The 20,790-nt window shown below is 37.7% G+C and overlaps 2 protein-coding genes across 2 annotated transcripts in view; one reads left to right on the top strand and one right to left on the bottom strand.

The window, feature by feature from the left end:
- Positions 1–9,876, top strand: part of LOC100368529 (lipoyl amidotransferase LIPT1, mitochondrial-like) — a 29,964-nt gene extending 20,088 nt beyond the window's left edge. The window contains exons 4-7 of the mRNA XM_085498126.1: positions 4,536–4,694; positions 5,260–5,367; positions 5,725–5,871; positions 9,826–9,876. Of these exons, the coding sequence (XP_085354252.1) occupies positions 4,536–4,694; positions 5,260–5,367; positions 5,725–5,871; positions 9,826–9,876 (465 nt within the window). The remainder of the gene's footprint in view (positions 1–4,535; positions 4,695–5,259; positions 5,368–5,724; positions 5,872–9,825) is intronic.
- Positions 9,877–9,913: 37 nt separating this feature from the next.
- Positions 9,914–14,533, bottom strand: LOC146750923 (uncharacterized). Its single transcript, XM_085498133.1, has 2 exons — positions 14,096–14,533; positions 9,914–13,876 (listed from the first exon to the last, which is right to left on the bottom strand). Exons 1-2 carry the CDS (start codon positions 14,531–14,533, stop codon positions 9,914–9,916), a joined length of 4,401 nt encoding a protein of 1,466 aa, XP_085354259.1.
- Between the last annotated feature and the right edge of the window lie 6,257 nt (positions 14,534–20,790).

The raw sequence follows: 20,790 nt of genomic DNA on the forward strand, positions 1-20,790 counted from the left end.
TACGAAATTCATGAAGAGTGCAGAGACACGTTTATATTTCACTCTAGTACTATTGCTCAAAATTGCTCAAAATGTTTTCGGTGACTTTTATTAGTGACAAGTTACCTAATTAGTATGCATTTCGAGAAACCACAGTGTGTGTGCATGCACAGTTTGAAATGGAACAGATTTGAACGGGCTCCAGCAATACAATTGTGGCGTCAAACTGGTTGTCGGTTGAATTGTTTTGCAGTAGACATAATTTTGGGGCCTGTATTTGTCTACGAAATGTTTCTAAGTTTTGTTGTGGATTATTCTGTAAAGAAATTGCTGAAATTATTTCATCTGTTCGTAAACGGGACGTTGTTGGTTTGCCGATGGGCTACGGGCGACTGACGTCGAAACGTTCCATTCAGATCGGATGGCGCCCTCTCGTGCCAATCCCCCCCTGAGAAAAAGGTTGCTAAGGTAACGCGCCAGTTCAGCGCGTGACTTGGGGTCAAACTTTGGTCCGAACTCTGCACAGTTCGATACGCATTACTTATCATCACTGCACAAAGCAGCTTTGCATAGAACTCATTTGCATATTCGAATATGTTCGAACTATAAGACCCTGTCGGTGGACAAAGTTATGCGTACATGTAAGTCACTTGGTTACTTTAATCACTTTAATAAGACGTTTCACGCCCTAACTCCGAATAAAATGTTCAATTAATTAGATTAAAATATACATGACTTGCGTTAGAAAAGTACAATCCTTTTCTACATGCCAAAGCATTAGTTTCTATTATAAATGACTAACTTTATAAACTTACTAGAACCTGTGTGTTCTATGGCTGTTAAACGCGCAAAATCGAACCCGTTCAAGCCAGAAATACTATTGAAATATTCACCAGAATACAAGATAAACGGAACTGTTAGGAAACCCCTTTCAGTGAAATTAGTCTTTAATGTTTCTTTCCCAACTATATACGTTAACAGAACGTTTTTACCCCCCAGTTTTAGTGTATCACGTGTGCCATTTCACTACAGTAACATTACCTTGCAAAACATAGTCCGCGATAAAATGGTTCGTATTTACGTGTTTACTGAAGTCTGACATTAATAAATAGTTCGGATGTCACATACGTTTTTTCCCACTTTTTGTAGTTCGGTTTCAAATGAAACAACCGCGGAAAAATGGCCGTGCGTAGTGAGGTGATTGACCACAAAATTGAAGGCTACATGTGGCAGAGCCACTATTGCGTAAAGAGCAAAGGCCTCTGGGAAAGAGATTGACTTTGGTTAACACACACTTGATGCCAGCATCACCGCGCAGCAAGTTTCGCAAAGAAGTACTTCAAGTTCAATTGCGTCCCAAAATTATGTCGCTAATCACTCAGTTGTCGCAGCGTGTGTTGTGTCATGTCCATGATGCACCCCGTTTCGACTTTGACTTGCTTTTCCTTCTTAGTGCATGTTCTTGTTCATGTAAAATTCGACCTCTCACCAATGTATTAAAACACTTTGAATTTATACTTTGCATGATTATATTTGGTCAACGCGAAACATTATTTTTTCTAGACCATTTCTATCAACGCAGGGTTATTTTTTAGACAAGATGGGCCTCGTAATATCTGCCAAAAGATCGCCCGGGCGTTCTTTTGGTCCACATTTTTCTAAATAAAAAATCGAGTCCTCTATAGGATCGCCAGAGGGGGGGAATCAGCCGAATCCGGTAACGTAAGTATATTCTAAACGAGGTTTCAAATGAAAAAAAAAAAACTAACACAACTGCATTGCGTAGCAGCAAATAATCACGGTTGCGCAATCCGGTCATGCTGCATTTCACAACTGTTGATTATTACTCAGTAGTGATTATAATGATGTACAAAAAAATAAATTCGTTATAAAATGCAAATAAAATTCAATTTAGTTTCATCGTGAGCAAATGATTCCGGTCGCATATAAATGCTCGATGTTGTCGGGTATCCGCCATGTTCTTTCTCTTGCACGAGTTGACCTAATACGTCAAATTGTTAATTAACCAATAAAAATGATGGATGATGCCAACGTGGAATACCATAGCTCATTTAAATATGTTAATGTTATTTAATGGCCCAGGGCAAATTTACTGGACAGAATCCAGTACTACACGAAACACATTTCAAAGTGGAGGTACATTAACGTTTGCGTATATACTGTGCAAAGACAAATCAAATGGCCCTGACTAAATGACTAGTTGTAAAATGCTGTAGAGATTTGGAGGGGGGCTTATACTCTGACAATTACAATACATTTGTATACACCAAGATGACACATATTACACGGTCCATAGCATTGGGAAAATCGTTTGAAAGTCTTTGGATTTTTTGTAGTCTGCAAAGTCTTTGAGTTAAAAATTAAAAAAAATCTTTAAAAAGTCTTGAAATTTCTTCATAGTTATTATGATAAGCTTTGGTGATGATGTTGGCCTGATTAAGGGTCACAATGTCTTGGGAAAAATGCAAGAAAGTTTGGGAAAAGATCTGGAAAAGTCTTGGAAATAATTTGGCTCTTGGTGGTATGGACCCTGTATTAGTAGTATAGTATATAGTATAGTATATTTTATTTGGCACGAAATAATGCATTGAATTACATTATCTATGGTCAATAAACATACAACAACAAGTAACAAACATCAATAACAAATAAAACAATAAGTAAGCAAAGAAATATAAAATATTAGTAGTACATGTAATAAGAAACAAAAGTAAAATTTAGATATTGTTAGACATTATAATTTGATGAACAAATTTTCCGAGACTGTTAACAATGAAACTATCATTTGAGGTAAATAATTTTTTAAGTAAGTTATCCTTAGATAATTCTTGAATTTTTTCATCATAAACCGAAACCATATTTAAAAATTCTAAACGACTATTCTTAATTTCAATATTTTCACAGTCCATGAATGCATGAGTTTCACTGCCAACAGCCCCTAGATCACATAGTGTACAAATTCTTTCTTCTGGAAGTATTCCTTGATATCTCAACTTTTCAATTGGAAGTGAATGAGCTGAAATTCTAAACCTAGTTAAGCTGATTCGATGTTTTATATTTTTCATAAGATCCAGGTATGGCTCAAATTTGAATGCTAATTTTATTTTGTTGTATGTTCGTAATTTGTTATTTTCTGTTTTTTGTAGACTTTGCAACCAAATTTTTTCTACATACAATTGTTTTAACTTTGTTTTAAAATTTTAAATATCAATCCCAGCTACACTAGTTTCAGTAATTTCAAGCAGTTTATTAATAAATGCTGTCCAAGTATTACCAGTACTATTTTTTTCTTGGTTGAAAGCAGAACACACCAATTCATTACATTTATAATTCTTAAGTCTTTTCCAGAATTTCAGCATATGTGTGCAGAGTTCAATAATAATAGGGTAGCATCTCAACTCTGCTCTGACAGCATTATTGCTTGCCTTCTTATGTACACCCAAGACCTGCTTACAGAATTTGATGTGAAGCTGTTCAAATTGGGTTTTGTCACTAAACAATTTTTCAATGAATGCTTCATTAGTAATAATACTATTTTGTTTTGTTTTGTACAGTTTAAAAGTGAAAGCACCCCATACTTCTGACCCATACATGATAATTGGTAACACTGTACTTTTAAAAAGATGTATGGCATTTTTGGGGGAAACAGTGTGATTCCCTAAATTTAAAGTTTGTCTAAGTGCACCCAATGCACGTAATGATTTTTTAGCTAAGCAGTCTATCGCTATTGTGAAATTTCCACTGCTTTGAAATGTAATTCCCAGATAAGTATATGAAGGTACTATTTGAATTTCCTGATCACCAAAATAGAAAACATTGTCAAGAGTTCTCCCCCTTTTATTAAAAATAATTATTTTTGTCTTATTAATATTTACATTTAATTTCCACATCTCACAATACGTACTGAGTTTGTCTAGGTTATTTTGAAGGCCTTTGCTTGAATCTGATAACAATACTATGTCATCAGCAAAAAGCAGACTGTTTAAATCTGAGTTCCCTAGTTTGAATTACCTGGTAACTATCCGATAAGTCATTAATGAAGACATTGAATAGAAGGGGACTCAAATTACACCCTTGTTTTACTCCACTACTAGATAAAAAGGAATCAGTGCGGCCTTGATTTGTTTTAATTGCATATCTGGTGTCTAAATACATAGTCTTAATCAAATGGAAACACTTTCCTGTTACACCAGCTTTGAGTAACTTATATAACAGATATAACAGATATATAACTTATATAATAGTATGTACATATATATATATATACCAAGATGACACATATTAGTATTTACATATATATATACCTAGATGACACATATTAATATTTACATATATATACACCAAGATGACACATATTAGTATGTACATATATACACCAAGATGACACATATTAGTATGTATATATATATACCAAGATGACACATATTAGTATGTATATTAGGTGAGTTTTGAGATTGACATGGTTAGTATTTCAATGGTAAATATTAGAATGCATGTGTTGCCATAATAAGGTTGATTTGTTTTCTTGTTTTCAGGACTTGGGTAATTTGAATATTTCATTCTTCACATCAAGAAAGAAGTATGATAGGAGAGCCAACTTGACATTGATAATGACAGCACTGCAAAATAGTTGGCCGCATATTGATATAAATCTGTCACATCGAGATGATTTAATGCTGAACAAAGACTATAAAGTATCAATTCTAATGTCTGTCTTATATTCTATTGTGTTACAAATTATTTATGTTACCATGTTAAAGGTACATACCAAAGAATATTGACTCTACAGACCAAGTTTGTGGTTAAGTTCTAATTACTCCCACCCCCCCCCCCCCCACCCCCCACCAAATGAACATTCTTGTGCTGGCATATGTGTCAGTTATACTCAATCCAAATGCATAGGTAATGGTATAAAGCTACACCAAATAAACAAAGAAAATAGTTTTTGGCAACACACATGTGTTGTTTCACCATTGACTGAATTGACATGAATTTTGTATACATGCCTTATGGTGAGATATTGGTACAAATACTTCCTACTAATTAAGCCATTTTAGCATTATGTTTCTTGTTTATCTTTGCATGCATAAATGCATTGTAACTTGGTAATTGCTGTAAATGTGTAATGATACACTCACATGTATTGAATCTTTCTTGTTTCTATCTAACCATGTCTCTATAAGATTAACAAATATTTTGTCAGTGTCATTTATTTTGTAATAACATCAAACTTTATATTCCTCAACAACTATGTGTCAGATATCTGGTTCAGCCGCTAAACTTGGTAGAACCACAGCTTACCATCATTGTACATTGTTATTTGATGTCAACACATCTCTACTCAATGATATTCTGCAGTCACATCTGGTATGTACAAAACTACTTAAATACAATCTATTTGATTTATGAACAATTTACATTAAACTTTATCTGATGTATTTCAAAATGGGGAATTTCGCAATCCATTTACCTATCTAATGCAATATTATGGGAATTCTCCACTGAAATCATACATGGATGTAATTTCACTAGAATGGCGCTATATACAGTGTACCAAGGTTATTCGGAGTTGGCACTAAAATTGTGCATAGTTTGTTAACTGTCTCACCCTGTATCATAATTTTATTCAGAATGGCCACATATATTATACCCTCCTTCAGAGTTCCATTTTCTTGTGTATTTTATGTAATTACTTTTGTTTTATTGTATGATCAAAATTTTTAGACTGGTCTGGACAGTATTGCTACAGAGAGTGTAAGGTCAGAGGTCAAGAATCTGATGAATGTAGATTCTTCTATTAACTTTCCAATGTTGGTCAACTCCATTGGACATCAGTTCTACCAGCAATATCCTGCTTATCATACAAATGAGGTACAGTTTAACAGTTGTAGGTTATCATTGGATATCAGTTCTACTAGCAATATCCTGCTTACCATACAAATGAGGTACAGTTTAACAGTTGTATGTTTTCATTGGATGTCAGTTCTAACAGCAATATCCTGCTTACCATACAATGAGGTACAGTTTAACAGTTGTAGGTTTTCATTGGATGTCAGTTCTACTAGCAATATCCTGCTTACCATACAAATGAGGTACAGTTTAACAGTTGTAGGTTTTCATTGGATGTCAGTTCTACCAGCAATATCCTGCTTACCATACAAATGAGGTACAGTTTAACAGTTGTAGGTTTTCATTGGATGTCAGTTCTACTAGCAATATCCTGCTTACCATACAAATGAGGTACAGTTTAACAGTTGTAGGTTTTCATTGGATGTCAGTTCTACCAACAATATCCTGCTTATCATACAAATGAGGTACAGTTTAACAGTTGTAGGTATTCATTGGATGTCAGTTCTACCAGCAATATTCTGCTTACCATACAAATGAGGTACAGTTTAACAGTTGTAGGTTTTCATTGGATGTCAGTTCTACCAGCAATATCCTGCTTACCATACAAATGAGGTACAGTTTAACAGTTGTATGTTTTCATTGGATGTCAGTTCTACCAGCAATATCCTGCTTACCATACAAATGAGGTACAGTTTAACAGTTGTAGGTTTTCATTGGATGTCAGTTCTACTAGCAATATCCTGCTTACCATACAAATGAGGTACAGTTTAACAGTTGTAGGTTTTCATTGGATGTCAGTTCTACCAGCAATATCCTGCTTACCATACAAATGAGGTACAGTTTAACAGTTGTAGGTTTTCATTGGATGTCAGTTCTACTAGCAATATCCTGCTTACCATACAAATGAGGTACAGTTTAACAGTTGTAGGTTTTCATTGGATGTCAGTTCTACCAGCAATATCCTGCTTACCATACAAATGAGGTACAGTTTAACAGTTGTAGGTTTTCATTGGATGTCAGTTCTACCAGCAATATCCTGCTTACCATACAAATGAGGTACAGTTTAACAGTTGTAGGTTTTCATTGGATATCAGTTCTACCAGCAATATCCTGCTTACCATACAAATGAGGTACAGTTTAACAGTTGTAGGTTTTCATTGGATGTCAGTTCTACTAGCAATATCCTGCTTACCATACAAATGAGGTACAGTTTAACAGTTGTAGGTTTTCATTGGATGTCAGTTCTACCAGCAATATCCTGCTTATCATACAAATGAGGTACAGTTTAACAGTTGTAGGTTTTCATTGGATATCAGTTCTACCAGCAATATCCAGCTTACCATACAAATGAGGTACAGTTTAACAGTTGTATGTTTTCAATGGACGTCAGTTCTACCAGCAATATCCTGCTTACCATACAAATGAGGTACAGTTTAACAGTTGTAGGTTTTCATTGGATGTCAGTTCTACCAGCAATATCCAGCTTACCATACAAATGAGGTACAGTTTAACAGTTGTATGTTTTCAATGGACGTCAGTTCTACCAGCAATATCCTGCTTACCATACAAATGAGGTACAGTTTAACAGTTGTAGGTTTTCATTGGATGGCAGTTCTACCAGCAATATCCTGCTTACCATACAAATGAGGTACAGTTTAACAGTTGTAGGTTTTCATTGGATGTCAGTTCTACCAGCAATATCCTGCTTACCATACAAATGAGGTACAGTTTAACAGTTGTAGGTTTTCATTGGATGTCAGTTCTACCAGCAATATCCTGCTTACCATACAAATGAGGTACAGTTTAACAGTTGTAGGTTTTCATTGGATGTCACTTCTACCAGCAATATCCTGCTTACCATACAAATGAGGTACAGTTTAACATTTCTAGGTTTTCATTGGACATCAGTTCTACCAGCAATATCCTGCTTACCATACAAATGAGGTACAGTTTAACAGTTGTAGGTTTTCATTGGACATCAGTTCTACCAGCAATATCCTGCTTACCATACAAATGAGGTACAGTTTAACAGTTGTAGGTTTTCATTGGATATCAGTTCTACCAGCAATATCCTGCTTACCATACAAATGAGGTACAGTTTAACAGTTGTAGGTTTTCATTGGATGTCAGTTCTACTAGCAATATCCTGCTTACCATACAAATGAGGTACAGTTTAACAGTTGTAGGTTTTCATTGGATGTCAGTTCTACCAGCAATATCCTGCTTATCATACAAATGAGGTACAGTTTAACAGTTGTAGGTTTTCATTGGATATCAGTTCTACCAGCAATATCCAGCTTACCATACAAATGAGGTACAGTTTAACAGTTGTATGTTTTCAATGGACGTCAGTTCTACCAGCAATATCCTGCTTACCATACAAATGAGGTACAGTTTAACAGTTGTAGGTTTTCATTGGATGTCAGTTCTACCAGCAATATCCAGCTTACCATACAAATGAGGTACAGTTTAACAGTTGTATGTTTTCAATGGACGTCAGTTCTACCAGCAATATCCTGCTTACCATACAAATGAGGTACAGTTTAACAGTTGTAGGTTTTCATTGGATGGCAGTTCTACCAGCAATATCCTGCTTACCATACAAATGAGGTACAGTTTAACAGTTGTAGGTTTTCATTGGATGTCAGTTCTACCAGCAATATCCTGCTTACCATACAAATGAGGTACAGTTTAACAGTTGTAGGTTTTCATTGGATGTCAGTTCTACCAGCAATATCCTGCTTACCATACAAATGAGGTACAGTTTAACAGTTGTAGGTTTTCATTGGATGTCACTTCTACCAGCAATATCCTGCTTACCATACAAATGAGGTACAGTTTAACATTTCTAGGTTTTCATTGGACATCAGTTCTACCAGCAATATCCTGCTTACCATACAAATGAGGTACAGTTTAACAGTTGTAGGTTTTCATTGGACATCAGTTCTACCAGCAATATTGTGGTGGATAAGTTTATATCGCAAAACTAGGCGTTGGGGTGTTCTTTTCGTCACATAAAACGAACTGACTAATCATGCGGAATTGTTATTGAAACGGACATCGATTGCGTTGTGTTTTCTTGAGTTGAACAGACGTGAGATATAATTCAAATTGGTTTATTTGTACTCAACATGAACATCAATACGTTGTACAGCAAATACTTCTTGGTATAAAATATAGATCGCTAAATAATAGCTCCATGAGGAGTTGGCATCGCAGAGAGCATAGAAAGGAGGGTGTGCATAACGAGCATCAAGTTGCGAAGCTACCATAGAAGGAATTACAGCGACGGCCTGAATCGGACTTCTCACGACAGCGCTTTGCCTGGTTAATGTAATTGTCAACGTTAGAGCGGCATTTGTCTCGGTGACAGCTAATCGGAGAAGTGCCAAACACGTGTTTGTACTCTAGAATATATCATGCCAAAACGTTCCGAAAATAAAACAACGCTAATGATTGGCGCATACAAACGAAACATAGCGCTGTCATTCCATATTAGGAGTGACACGCGACTAACACGAGGCAGAACTTTGGTGGGAATTTTGGGCGGTAAACAGACAAATACCGCGAGAACGCAATGGGAAACAATGTAGCGAACGTTTGGATATAGCGTCACGGTTGCTACAGAAACCGATCTAGTCTCTCAGGACTCAACTCGTGGTTATCAAAACAATGTCTGAAATTACAAACTAGCTTGGAGAACATCATACAGAAAGTAAAATTTGTTCATGTTAGATAACTGCGCGCGACATACTCCGGGGCGCAAAAATCACGAGAAGATCTCGGGATAACTTGAATCGAACATGATAAATTTTAAAATTAACTTGAATAAATCTCTGAAATTTAAATGACAGACTCTCAACAATAAACACATGTCAATCACATTGAACATCAGATATGAATTGTGAGTTTCAATCTTAGCTAAACAGCAAATAACACGGTATATCAATACAGTATATCATGAACACATTGCAGGTTTTGATTTACTGCACGGAACAAATGATTCTCATTGAAAACTTGAAATAAAGTTACAGTGCAATACAAAGTTCAAAATTCTACAAAGTTATACAACACCATCACGGCACATTTGCCGTATACTTTCGCTCGCTTTGAGCGCTGAAGCCCTTGGTTCGGGCCGACTAGAAAAGTCGTGGATTTGACTAGAAAATTCATTTTCAACGGAGGGACTACCAATAACTTCCTCGGGAATTGAGAGTGTATTCTCTGGTGTTTCTGCATTTAGTTCGAGTGGATAAAGATGGTGTATAGAACGATTTGTTGAGCCGTTTTTGGTCTGTATTTCTACTACTCGGACGATACCGTCCTTGCCTGGAAGCAATTTAGTTACACGACCTAGTAACCAATGACATCGTTTTTTGATGTCCTGGTGTAATTGGACAATATCCCCCACCTTTATGCAATTATTGGTTGTCCCTTTGATTTGATTCAAGTGACGCTCAGTAAGTGACGTCAAATATTCTCTTTGCCATCTCTTACTAAAAGCATTGTGAAGGGAGGATAAATACATAGCTCTTTTATTTGCAGTAATATTATCAATCTCAAAATTGGGTTCAGAAACACTAGGAATAGCTGGGGGTAACATTCTAATCTGACGTCCATTTAACAAGTGGGATGGAGTCAGTGGAGCTAAATCTTCGTCACTTGCGGAGAGATGAGTTAATGGGCGGTCATTTATTGACGACTCGACTTCGACTAAAATTGTGGATAGTTCGGTAAAAGTCACGTTGGCACGACCTAGAATTTTCTTCAAGCAATTTTTTGTTATGGCTATCATTCTCTCGAATAGGCCTCCGGCCCACGCCATTCGTTTAGGATTAAAACGCCACGATATACGATTTTTGGTAAGATAGTTTTGTACCTCAGGACTGGACTCGAGTCCTTTCAAAATCTTAGCGGCGGCTATAAATGTGGAACCGTTATCTGAGATCATTTTCCGGGGCGTTGACCGTCGAGCAGTGAAACGTCGCATAGCCAAAATGAATGATGCGGCGGTCAAATCTTGAGTTAATTCTAAGTGAATACATCGAGTTGAGGCGCACGTAAAAATTAGTACATAAACTTTACTAGAAAGACCAGTGTGTTGGTCCCTAACGAACAAATGTCCCGTGTAATCTGTTCCGCAGAATTCGAATGGGACTGCTTCCTTCACTCGAAAATCAGGAAGTGGAGCTTGAGTAGGAAGGGGAAATGGAGTTCCATCGACCTTCTTACAAACGACACAAGATCTCAATGTAGAATTCACATGTCTGCGAATCGCGGTGATCCAATATTTTTCCCGAATTTTGTTAACTGTGGTTAACGGCCCACCGTGGTTTAATAAATGATGAGCATCAAGAATTATGAGCGTAGTAAACCGATGTTTACCAGGAAGGAGTATTGGATGCATGGTTTCGAAAGGAAAGTCGGTATTCTGAAGCCGACCACCAATTCGCAGTATTGACTTATCGTCAAGAAATAGTTTAAGTTGTTTTTGAAGTACGCCATGTCTAAATTGTTGTCTCCGAATAGAACTGACAACGTCTTCGAAATGTGTTGACTGAATCGATGTCAACCAAGCGTGTTCCGCGTCGTATATCTCCTGTGTTGAGAGAGCAAGTCTACTTGACAAATTACTCGGAGTGTGGTTCAATTTGGATTTGAGTTTCGAAATGAAACGAAATATATAAGCAGTTGCTTTCAACAGACGATGTAGATCGTTGAAACGGCGAATATCGATAATCTTTTCAAGACTAGGTTCTGAGTTTGATTCAGTTGCGTGAATAATCTCCTTCGGTGCGATGTTTGGCTCATTGTGAAGTTCAAAATGGTGGCCGAGTAAATTGTCAGATTCAGAGGCGACATGTAACGAAACGATCTGATCATTAATTTTGGAGTTTTGTAGCTCAGGAGGTTCGCGGTTTGTATCGATGATATCTCCTGACACTGTTTCAGCAGTTTTTATGAAATCTTCTGCTGATTTATGGAAATGAGGACTAATTTCGTTCTCCGAATTGACATGTCCTCTGGATTGACTTGGGGGCGTACAAAGTAGCGGTCGATCGCTAACGGTGTCGCTCGTACCAGTGGTCGGACACTGGGCACATTTCTCGGACACTTTTGGGGTCGAAATATTATTTTCAATTTTGGATTTTTCGGTATATTCTTTGTATTGTTGTTCATGTGTAATGTTGAGTGCCTGCTGTCTTGTAATCGTATCTTTAACACCCACTGACTCCAGGTCCCAGTAACTAGCAATCATTTTATCCATTACACTGTCATGTGCTCGGATAGAAGCAATGGTGAATGAATTTGTTTTGTTTGTCCTGTTGTGCGTAGTGAAAGGCCCTGACAGTAGGTACCCAAAGACAGTCGGTATAGCGTTTGGTTTGCCCCTAACTATGCGTGAGTTGTGTGTAACAAAATCCCAATAGTGATCGGCGCCTATCAAAATATCGATGTTTAATGTGGATCGATTTGACGGCGGATAGGCCAACGATAGACCTCTCAAATGTGGCAAACGTGCAATATCGTAAGTTACAGTGTTCTCCAATCCCTCGGAAATACAGTCGACCATCAGTACATCGATCGGGGATTTAATGCCATCTTTGCTTTGTAGTGACAGCGTGGTTCTCGGTATGGACTGCACACCGGAACGCGGATTGGAGAACGAATTCAGACTCAATAATTCGTTATAATTTGGGATTACACCTAGTTTACGTGCGAAAGAGTTTGTGACAAAGCTTCTATCACTGCCATTGTCAAATAGGAGGGTAGCAACACAGTTAGTACCTCGAAAATGCGTACTAACTCGTGCGGTTTGAAGCATTGCGCGTCGCGGACTGTCAGAGTTAATTTTTGAGTCACTACCGGTAAAACGCGATTGTTCACCAGTATTTGCTGAATGTGAAAAATGCGAGTTTGCCGTGCTAGAATTCGTTGAATTTGTTTGCGCAGTTCCAGATTTATCAAAATGAATTGACGTATGATGTTTACTCTTACAAACACAGCAAGTGAAATGCGACTTACATTGAGACAACATGTGCTTTCCCAAACAATTAAAGCATCGTTTATTTTGGGTAATAAATTCGACTCGATCCTTCCTAGTTGAAATATTTGTACAATTTGTGGTGTAATGCTTGCCTTTGCAGTATATGCAATGTGGGGTTCTGTCACCAATTTGTGTTCTACCATGAGTGTGATCAGTTTGTGTGACATGGTTTTGTTTCTGTTGATCAGAATATGTGGTACCACTGTAAGATTTGTCAGTATTATTGTAATTACGACGCCCATATCGTTTGGACTTGAACTGTGTTGAGTCATGTGTACTCTGGGTGAAAGCATGTATTGCTGAAGGGTTTGTGTCGTAATCTACCTGACCTATGGCGAGGATTTTAACCTCATGTAACATGTGCTGACTGAGTGTGACTAACGTCCATTCCCCGCTTGGGTTGGATCGCGCTAAACTTTGTTGAAATTGAATTGGGAATGTATCCAGTATCATGGGTATGAGGAGTTTCTCATAGCCCGCCTCTGGTACACCTAATAAACGAAGTGCCCTGATGTGCTTTTCCAGGGTATCATGATATTTCCGTAAAGAATTGGCATCATAATTGGGTGCGTCTGCTGTGCGTAATGCACGCATGTGAGCAGCGATAATTTGATGTGGCTGGCCGAATCGTTCGGTCAAAAGCTGGAGTGCCAAACTGTAATTTACTATAGTAAGATCTAAGCCGGTTATTACTTCTAGAGCCTCCCCCTCTAACGACCTTTTCAAATAAGCAAATTTGATTATAGGACTAAGTTGTGGATTTAAACCTACAGCAGCATTGAACATATCCCAAAATTCAGCCCACCCCGTATACTCGCCTGAATAGACGGGCAAATCAATACGTGGCAATTGAACAGAATTAAATTGAGTGTATTGTGGATTCATACCTGAAATATGAGCTGTTGGAATTGAATTGTTCAAAAAGTTATTTTGTGTAACTTCTACTTGAGGCACTGGTGCATTAGCGGGTTGATCGAACTGTTGTACAGGTGGTTGAAACGCGACTTGAAACGTCGGTACTGGGGGCGCGACTTGAGGTGTCGACGGCGGCGCGACTTGAGGTGTCGACGGCGGCGCGACTTGAGGTGTCGACGGCGGCGCGACTTGAGGTGTCGACGGCGGCGCGACTTGAGGTGTCGGCGGCGGTACGACTTGAGGTGTCGGCGGCGGTACGACTTGAGGTGTCGGCGGCGGTACGACTTGAGGTGTCGGCGGCAGTACGAGCTGTTGGACCGGTGCTTGTTGATCATCTGGAGGGATTGGTTGTTGATTTACTTCGTGTTGACCAAGTTGTGGGACTGGATGTATTTCTTGCTTCGCTGGCTTGTTTTCTGTCAGGAATAAATTGATCGAACTAAACCTCTCTAGTAATTTGAGTTCGATTTCTTCAGTTTCCGTAAACTCTGCGTCCAGAACATCGGCGTAATTTCTGACTTCATCGCAGGCCTTTTGTAAGTTTGAGATACGATTGTCAAGTGCTAGTATGCTTACTTTGATCAGCCGATATACTTCAGATTTGTTGTCAGTGACTTCAAAGTCTTGGATTCTATCCTCAGCAAGTGTCAACGCGATATTTAATTGAGTCACAACTTTGTTCAGTCTATCTATTGCTTTGTTCAGGATTCTTCGAGGCATGATGAATCAGTATTGAATATCCTGGTCTCGGCACCAAATTTATGTGGTGGATAAGTTTATATCGCAAAACTAGGCGTTGGGGTGTTCTTTTCGTCACATAAAACGAACTGACTAATCATGCGGAATTGTTATTGAAACGGACATCGATTGCGTTGTGTTTTCTTGAGTTGAACAGACGTGAGATATAATTCAAATTGGTTTATTTGTACTCAACATGAACATCAATACGTTGTACAGCAAATACTTCTTGGTATAAAATATAGATCGCTAAATAATAGCTCCATGAGGAGTTGGCATCGCAGAGAGCATAGAAAGGAGGGTGTGCATAACGAGCATCAAGTTGCGAAGCTACCATAGAAGGAATTACAGCGACGGCCTGAATCGGACTTCTCACGACAGCGCTTTGCCTGGTTAATGTAATTGTCAACGTTAGAGCGGCATTTGTCTCGGTGACAGCTAATCGGAGAAGTGCCAAACACGTGTTTGTACTCTAGAATATATCATGCCAAAACGTTCCGAAAATAAAACAACGCTAATGATTGGCGCATACAAACGAAACATAGCGCTGTCATTCCATATTAGGAGTGACACGCGACTAACACGAGGCAGAACTTTGGTGGGAATTTTGGGCGGTAAACAGACAAATACCGCGAGAACGCAATGGGAAACAATGTAGCGAACGTTTGGATATAGCGTCACGGTTGCTACAGAAACCGATCTAGTCTCTCAGGACTCAACTCGTGGTTATCAAAACAATGTCTGAAATTACAAACTAGCTTGGAGAACATCATACAGAAAGTAAAATTTGTTCATGTTAGATAACTGCGCGCGACAAATATCCTGCTTACCATACAAATGAGGTACAGTTTAACAGTTGTAGGTTTTCATTGGATGTCAGTTCTACCAGCAATATTCTGCTTACCATACAAATGAGGTACAGTTTAACAGTTGTATGTTTTCATTGGATGTCAGTTCTACCAGCAATATCCTGCTTACCATACAAATGAGGTACAGTTTAACAGTTGTAGGTTTTCATTGGATGTCAGTTCTACTAGCAATATCCTGCTTATCATACAAATGAGGTACAGTTTAACAGTTGTAGGTTTTCATTGGATGTCAGTTCTACCAGCAATATCCTGCTTACCATACAAATGAGGTACAGTTTAACAGTTGTAGGTTTTCATTGGATGTCAGTTCTACCAGCAATATCCTGCTTACCATACAAATGAGGTACAGTTTAACAGTTGTAGGTTTTCATTGGATGTCAGTTCTACCAGCAATATCCTGCTTACCATACAAATGAGGTACAGTTTAACATTTCTAGGTTTTCATTGGACATCAGTTCTACCAGCAATATCCTGCTTACCATACAAATGAGGTACAGTTTAACAGTTGTAGGTTTTCATTGGATGTCAGTTCTACCAGCAATATCCTGCTTATCATACAAATGAGGTACAGTTTAACAGTTGTAGGTTTTCATTGGATGTCAGTTCTACTAGCAATATCCTGCTTATCATACAAATGAGGTACAGTTTAACAGTTGTAGGTTTTAATTGGATGTCAGTTCTACCAGCAATATCCTGCTTACCATACAAATGAGGTACAGTTTAACAGTTGTAGGTTTTCATTGGATGTCAGTTCTACTAGCAATATCCTGCTTATCATACAAATGAGGTACAGTTTAACAGTTGTAGGTTTTCATTGGATGTCAGTTCTACCAGCAATATCCTGCTTACCATACAAATGAGGTACAGTTTAACAGTTGTAGGTTTTCATTGGATGTCAGTTCTACCAGCAATATCCTGCTTACCATACAAATGAGGTACAGTTTAACAGTTGTAGGTTTTCATTGGATGTCAGTTCTACCAGCAATATCCTGCTTACCATACAAATGAGGTACAGTTTAACATTTCTAGGTTTTCATTGGACATCAGTTCTACCAGCAATATCCTGCTTACCATACAAATGAGGTACAGTTTAACAGTTGTAGGTTTTCATTGGATGTCAGTTCTACCAGCAATATCCTGCTTACCATACAAATGAGGTACAGTTTAACAGTTGTAGGTTTTCATTAGATGTCAGTTCTACCAGCAATATCCTGCTTACCATACAAATGAGGTACAGTTTAACAGTTGTAGGTTTTCATTGGATGTCAGTTCTACCAGCAATATTCTGCTTACCATACAAATGAGGTACAGTTTAACAGTTGTATGTTTTCATTGGATGTCAGTTCTACCAGTAATATCCTGCTTACCATACAAATGAGGTACAGTTTAACAGTTGTAGGTTTTCATTGGATGTCAGTTCTACTAGCAATATCCTGCTTATCGTACAAATGAGGTACAGTTTAACAGTTGTAGGTTTTCATTGGATGTCAGTTCTACCAGCAATATCCTGCTTACCATACAAATGAGGTACAGTTTAACAGTTGTAGGTTTTCATTGGATGTCAGTTCTACCAGCAATATCCTGCTTACCATACAAATGAGGTATAGTTTAACAGTTGTAGGTTTTCATTGGATGTCAGTTCTACCAGCAATATCCAGCTTACCATACAAATGAGGTACAGTTTAACAGATGTAGGTTTTCATTGGATGTCAGTTCTACTAGCAATATCCTGCTTATCATACAAATGAGGTACAGTTTAACAGTTGTAGGTTTTCATTGGATGTCAGTTCTACCAGCAATATCCTGCTTACCATACAAATGAGGTACAGTTTAACAGTTGTAGGTTTTCATTGGATGTCAGTTCTACTAGCAATATCCTGCTTACCATACAAATGAGGTACAGTTTAACAGTTGTAGGTTTTCATTGGATGTCAGTTCTACCAGCAATATTCTGCTTACCATACAAATGAGGTACAGTTTAACAGTTGTATGTTTTCATTGGATGTCAGTTCTACCAGCAATATCCTGCTTACCATACAAATGAGGTACAGTTTAACAGTTGTAGGTTTTCATTGGATGTCAGTTCTACTAGCAATATCCTGCTTATCATACAAATGAGGTACAGTTTAACAGTTGTAGGTTTTCATTGGATGTCAGTTCTACCAGCAATATCCTGCTTACCATACAAATGAGGTACAGTTTAACAGTTGTAGGTTTTCATTGGATGTCAGTTCTACCAGCAATATCCTGCTTACCATACAAATGAGGTACAGTTTAACAGTTGTAGGTTTTCATTGGATGTCAGTTCTACCAGCAATATCCTGCTTACCATACAAATGAGGTACAGTTTAACATTTCTAGGTTTTCATTGGACATCAGTTCTACCAGCAATATCCTGCTTACCATACAAATGAGGTACAGTTTAACAGTTGTAGGTTTTCATTGGATGTCAGTTCTACCAGCAATATCCTGCTTACCATACAAATGAGGTACAGTTTAACAGTTGTAGGTTTTCATTGGATGTCAGTTCTACCAGCAATATCCTGCTTACCATACAAATGAGGTACAGTTTAACAGTTGTAGGTTTTCATTGGATGTCAGTTCTACCAGCAATATCCTGCTTACCATACAAATGAGGTACAGTTTAACATTTCTAGGTTTTCATTGGACATCAGTTCTACCAGCAATATCCTGCTTACCATACAAATGAGGTACAGTTTAACAGTTGTAGGTTTTCATTGGATGTCAGTTCTACCAGCAATATCCTGCTTACCATACAAATGAGGTACAGTTTAACAGTTGTAGGTTTTCATTAGATGTCAGTTCTACCAGCAATATCCTGCTTACCATACAAATGAGGTACAGTTTAACAGTTGTAGGTTTTCATTGGATGTCAGTTCTACCAGCAATATTCTGCTTACCATACAAATGAGGTACAGTTTAACAGTTGTATGTTTTCATTGGATGTCAGTTCTACCAGTAATATCCTGCTTACCATACAAATGAGGTACAGTTTAACAGTTGTAGGTTTTCATTGGATGTCAGTTCTACTAGCAATATCCTGCTTATCGTACAAATGAGGTACAGTTTAACAGTTGTAGGTTTTCATTGGATGTCAGTTCTACCAGCAATATCCTGCTTACCATACAAATGAGGTACAGTTTAACAGTTGTAGGTTTTCATTGGATGTCAGTTCTACCAGCAATATCCTGCTTACCATACAAATGAGGTATAGTTTAACAGTTGTAGGTTTTCATTGGATGTCAGTTCTACCAGCAATATCCAGCTTATCATACAAATGAGGTACAGTTTAACAGATGTAGGTTTTCATTGGATGTCAGTTCTACTAGCAATATCCTGCTTATCATACAAATGAGGTACAGTTTAACAGTTGTAGGTTTTCATTGGATGTCAGTTCTACCAGCAATATCCTGCTTACCATACAAATGAGGTACAGTTTAACAGTTGTAGGTTTTCATTGGATGTCAGTTCTACTAGCAATATCCTGCTTATCATACAAATGAGGTACAGTTTAACAGTTGTAGGTTTTCATTGGATGTCAGTTCTACCAGCAATATCCTGCTTACCATACAAATGAGGTACAGTTCAACAGTTGTAGGTTTTCATTGGATGTCAGTTCTACCAGCAATATCCTGCTTACCATACAAATGAGGTACAGTTTAACATTTCTAGGTTTTCATTGGACATCAGTTCTACCAGCAATATCCTGCTTACCATACAAATGAGGTACAGTTTAACAGTTGTAGGTTTTCATTGGACATCAGTTCTACCAGCAATATCCTGCTTACCATACAAATGAGGTACAGTTTAACAGTTGTAGGTTTTCATTGGATGTCAGTTGTACCAGCAATATTCTGCTTACCATACAAATGAGGTACAGTTTAACAGTTGCATGTTTTCATTGGATGTCAGTTCTACCAGCAATATCCTGCTTACCATACAAATGAGGTACAGTTTAACAGTTGTAGGTTTTCATTGGATGTCAGTTCTACTAGCAATATCCTGCTTATCATACAAATGAGGTACAGTTTAACAGTTGTAGGTTTTCATTGGATGTCAGTTCTACTAGCAATATCCTGCTTATCATACAAATGAGGTACAGTTTAACAGTTGTAGGTTTTCATTGGATGTCAGTTCTACCAGCAATATCCTGCTTACCATACAAATGAGGTACAGTTCAACAGTTGTAGGTTTTCATTGGATGTCAGTTCTACCAGCAATATCCTGCTTACCATACAAATGAGGTACAGTTTAACATTTCTAGGTTTTCATTGGACATCAGTTCTACCAGCAATATCCTGCTTACCATACAAATGAGGTACAGTTTAACAGTTGTAGGTTTTCATTGGACATCAGTTCTACCAGCAATATCCTGCTTACCATACAAATGAGGTACAGTTTAACAGTTGTAGGTTTTCATTGGATGTCAGTTGTACCAGCAATATTCTGCTTACCATACAAATGAGGTACAGTTTAACAGTTGCATGTTTTCATTGGATGTCAGTTCTACCAGCAATATCCTGCTTACCATACAAATGAGGTACAGTTTAACAGTTGTAGGTTTTCATTGGATGTCAGTTCTACTAGCAATATCCTGCTTATCATACAAATGAGGTACAGTTTAACAGTTGTAGGTTTTCATTGGATGTCAGTTCTACCAGCAATATCCTGCTTATCATACAAATGAGGTACAGTTTAACAGATGTAGGTTTTTATTGGATGTCAGTTCTACAGCAATATCCTGCTTACCATACAAATGAGGTACAGTTTAACATTTCTAGGTTTTCATTGGACATCAGTTCTACCAGCAATATCCTGCTTACCATACAAATGAGATACAGTTTAACAGTTGTAGGTTTTCATTGGACATCAGTTCTACCAGCAATATCCTGCTTACCATACAAATGAGGTACAGTTTAACAGTTGTAGGTTTTCATTGGATGTCAGTTCTACCAGCAATATTCTGCTTACCATACAAATGAGGTACAGTTTAACAGTTGTAGGTTTTCATTGGATGTCAGTTCTACCAGCAATATCCTGCTTACCATACAAATGAGGTACAGTTTAACAGTTGTAGGTTTTCATTTGATGTCAGTTCTACTAGCAATATCCTGCTTATCATACAAATGAGGTACAGTTTAACAGTTGTAGGTTTTCATTGGATGTCAGTTCTACCAGCAATATCCTGCTTACCATACAAATGAGGTACAGTTTAACATTTCTAGGTTTTCATTGGACATCAGTTCTACCAGCAATATCCTGCTTACCATACAAATGAGATACAGTTTAACAGTTGTAGGTTTTCATTGGACATCAGTTCTACCAGCAATATCCTGCTTACCATACAAA

The sequence above is a fragment of the Saccoglossus kowalevskii genome, chromosome 1 (genome assembly GCF_978046115.1).
Source record: "Saccoglossus kowalevskii chromosome 1, keSacKowa6.1, whole genome shotgun sequence".
Taxonomy (NCBI): domain Eukaryota; kingdom Metazoa; phylum Hemichordata; class Enteropneusta; family Harrimaniidae; genus Saccoglossus; species Saccoglossus kowalevskii.

Coding starts and splice junctions, on each gene's coding strand:
- LOC146750923 (XM_085498133.1), bottom strand. CDS start 14,533: ATGCCTCGAAGAATCCTGAACAAAGCAATAGATAGACTGAACAAAGTT. Junction 13,877..14,095: donor TGCCGCCGACACCTCAAGTC/GTACCGCCGCCG, acceptor CCTGTACAACAG/TTCGATCAACCCGCTAATGC.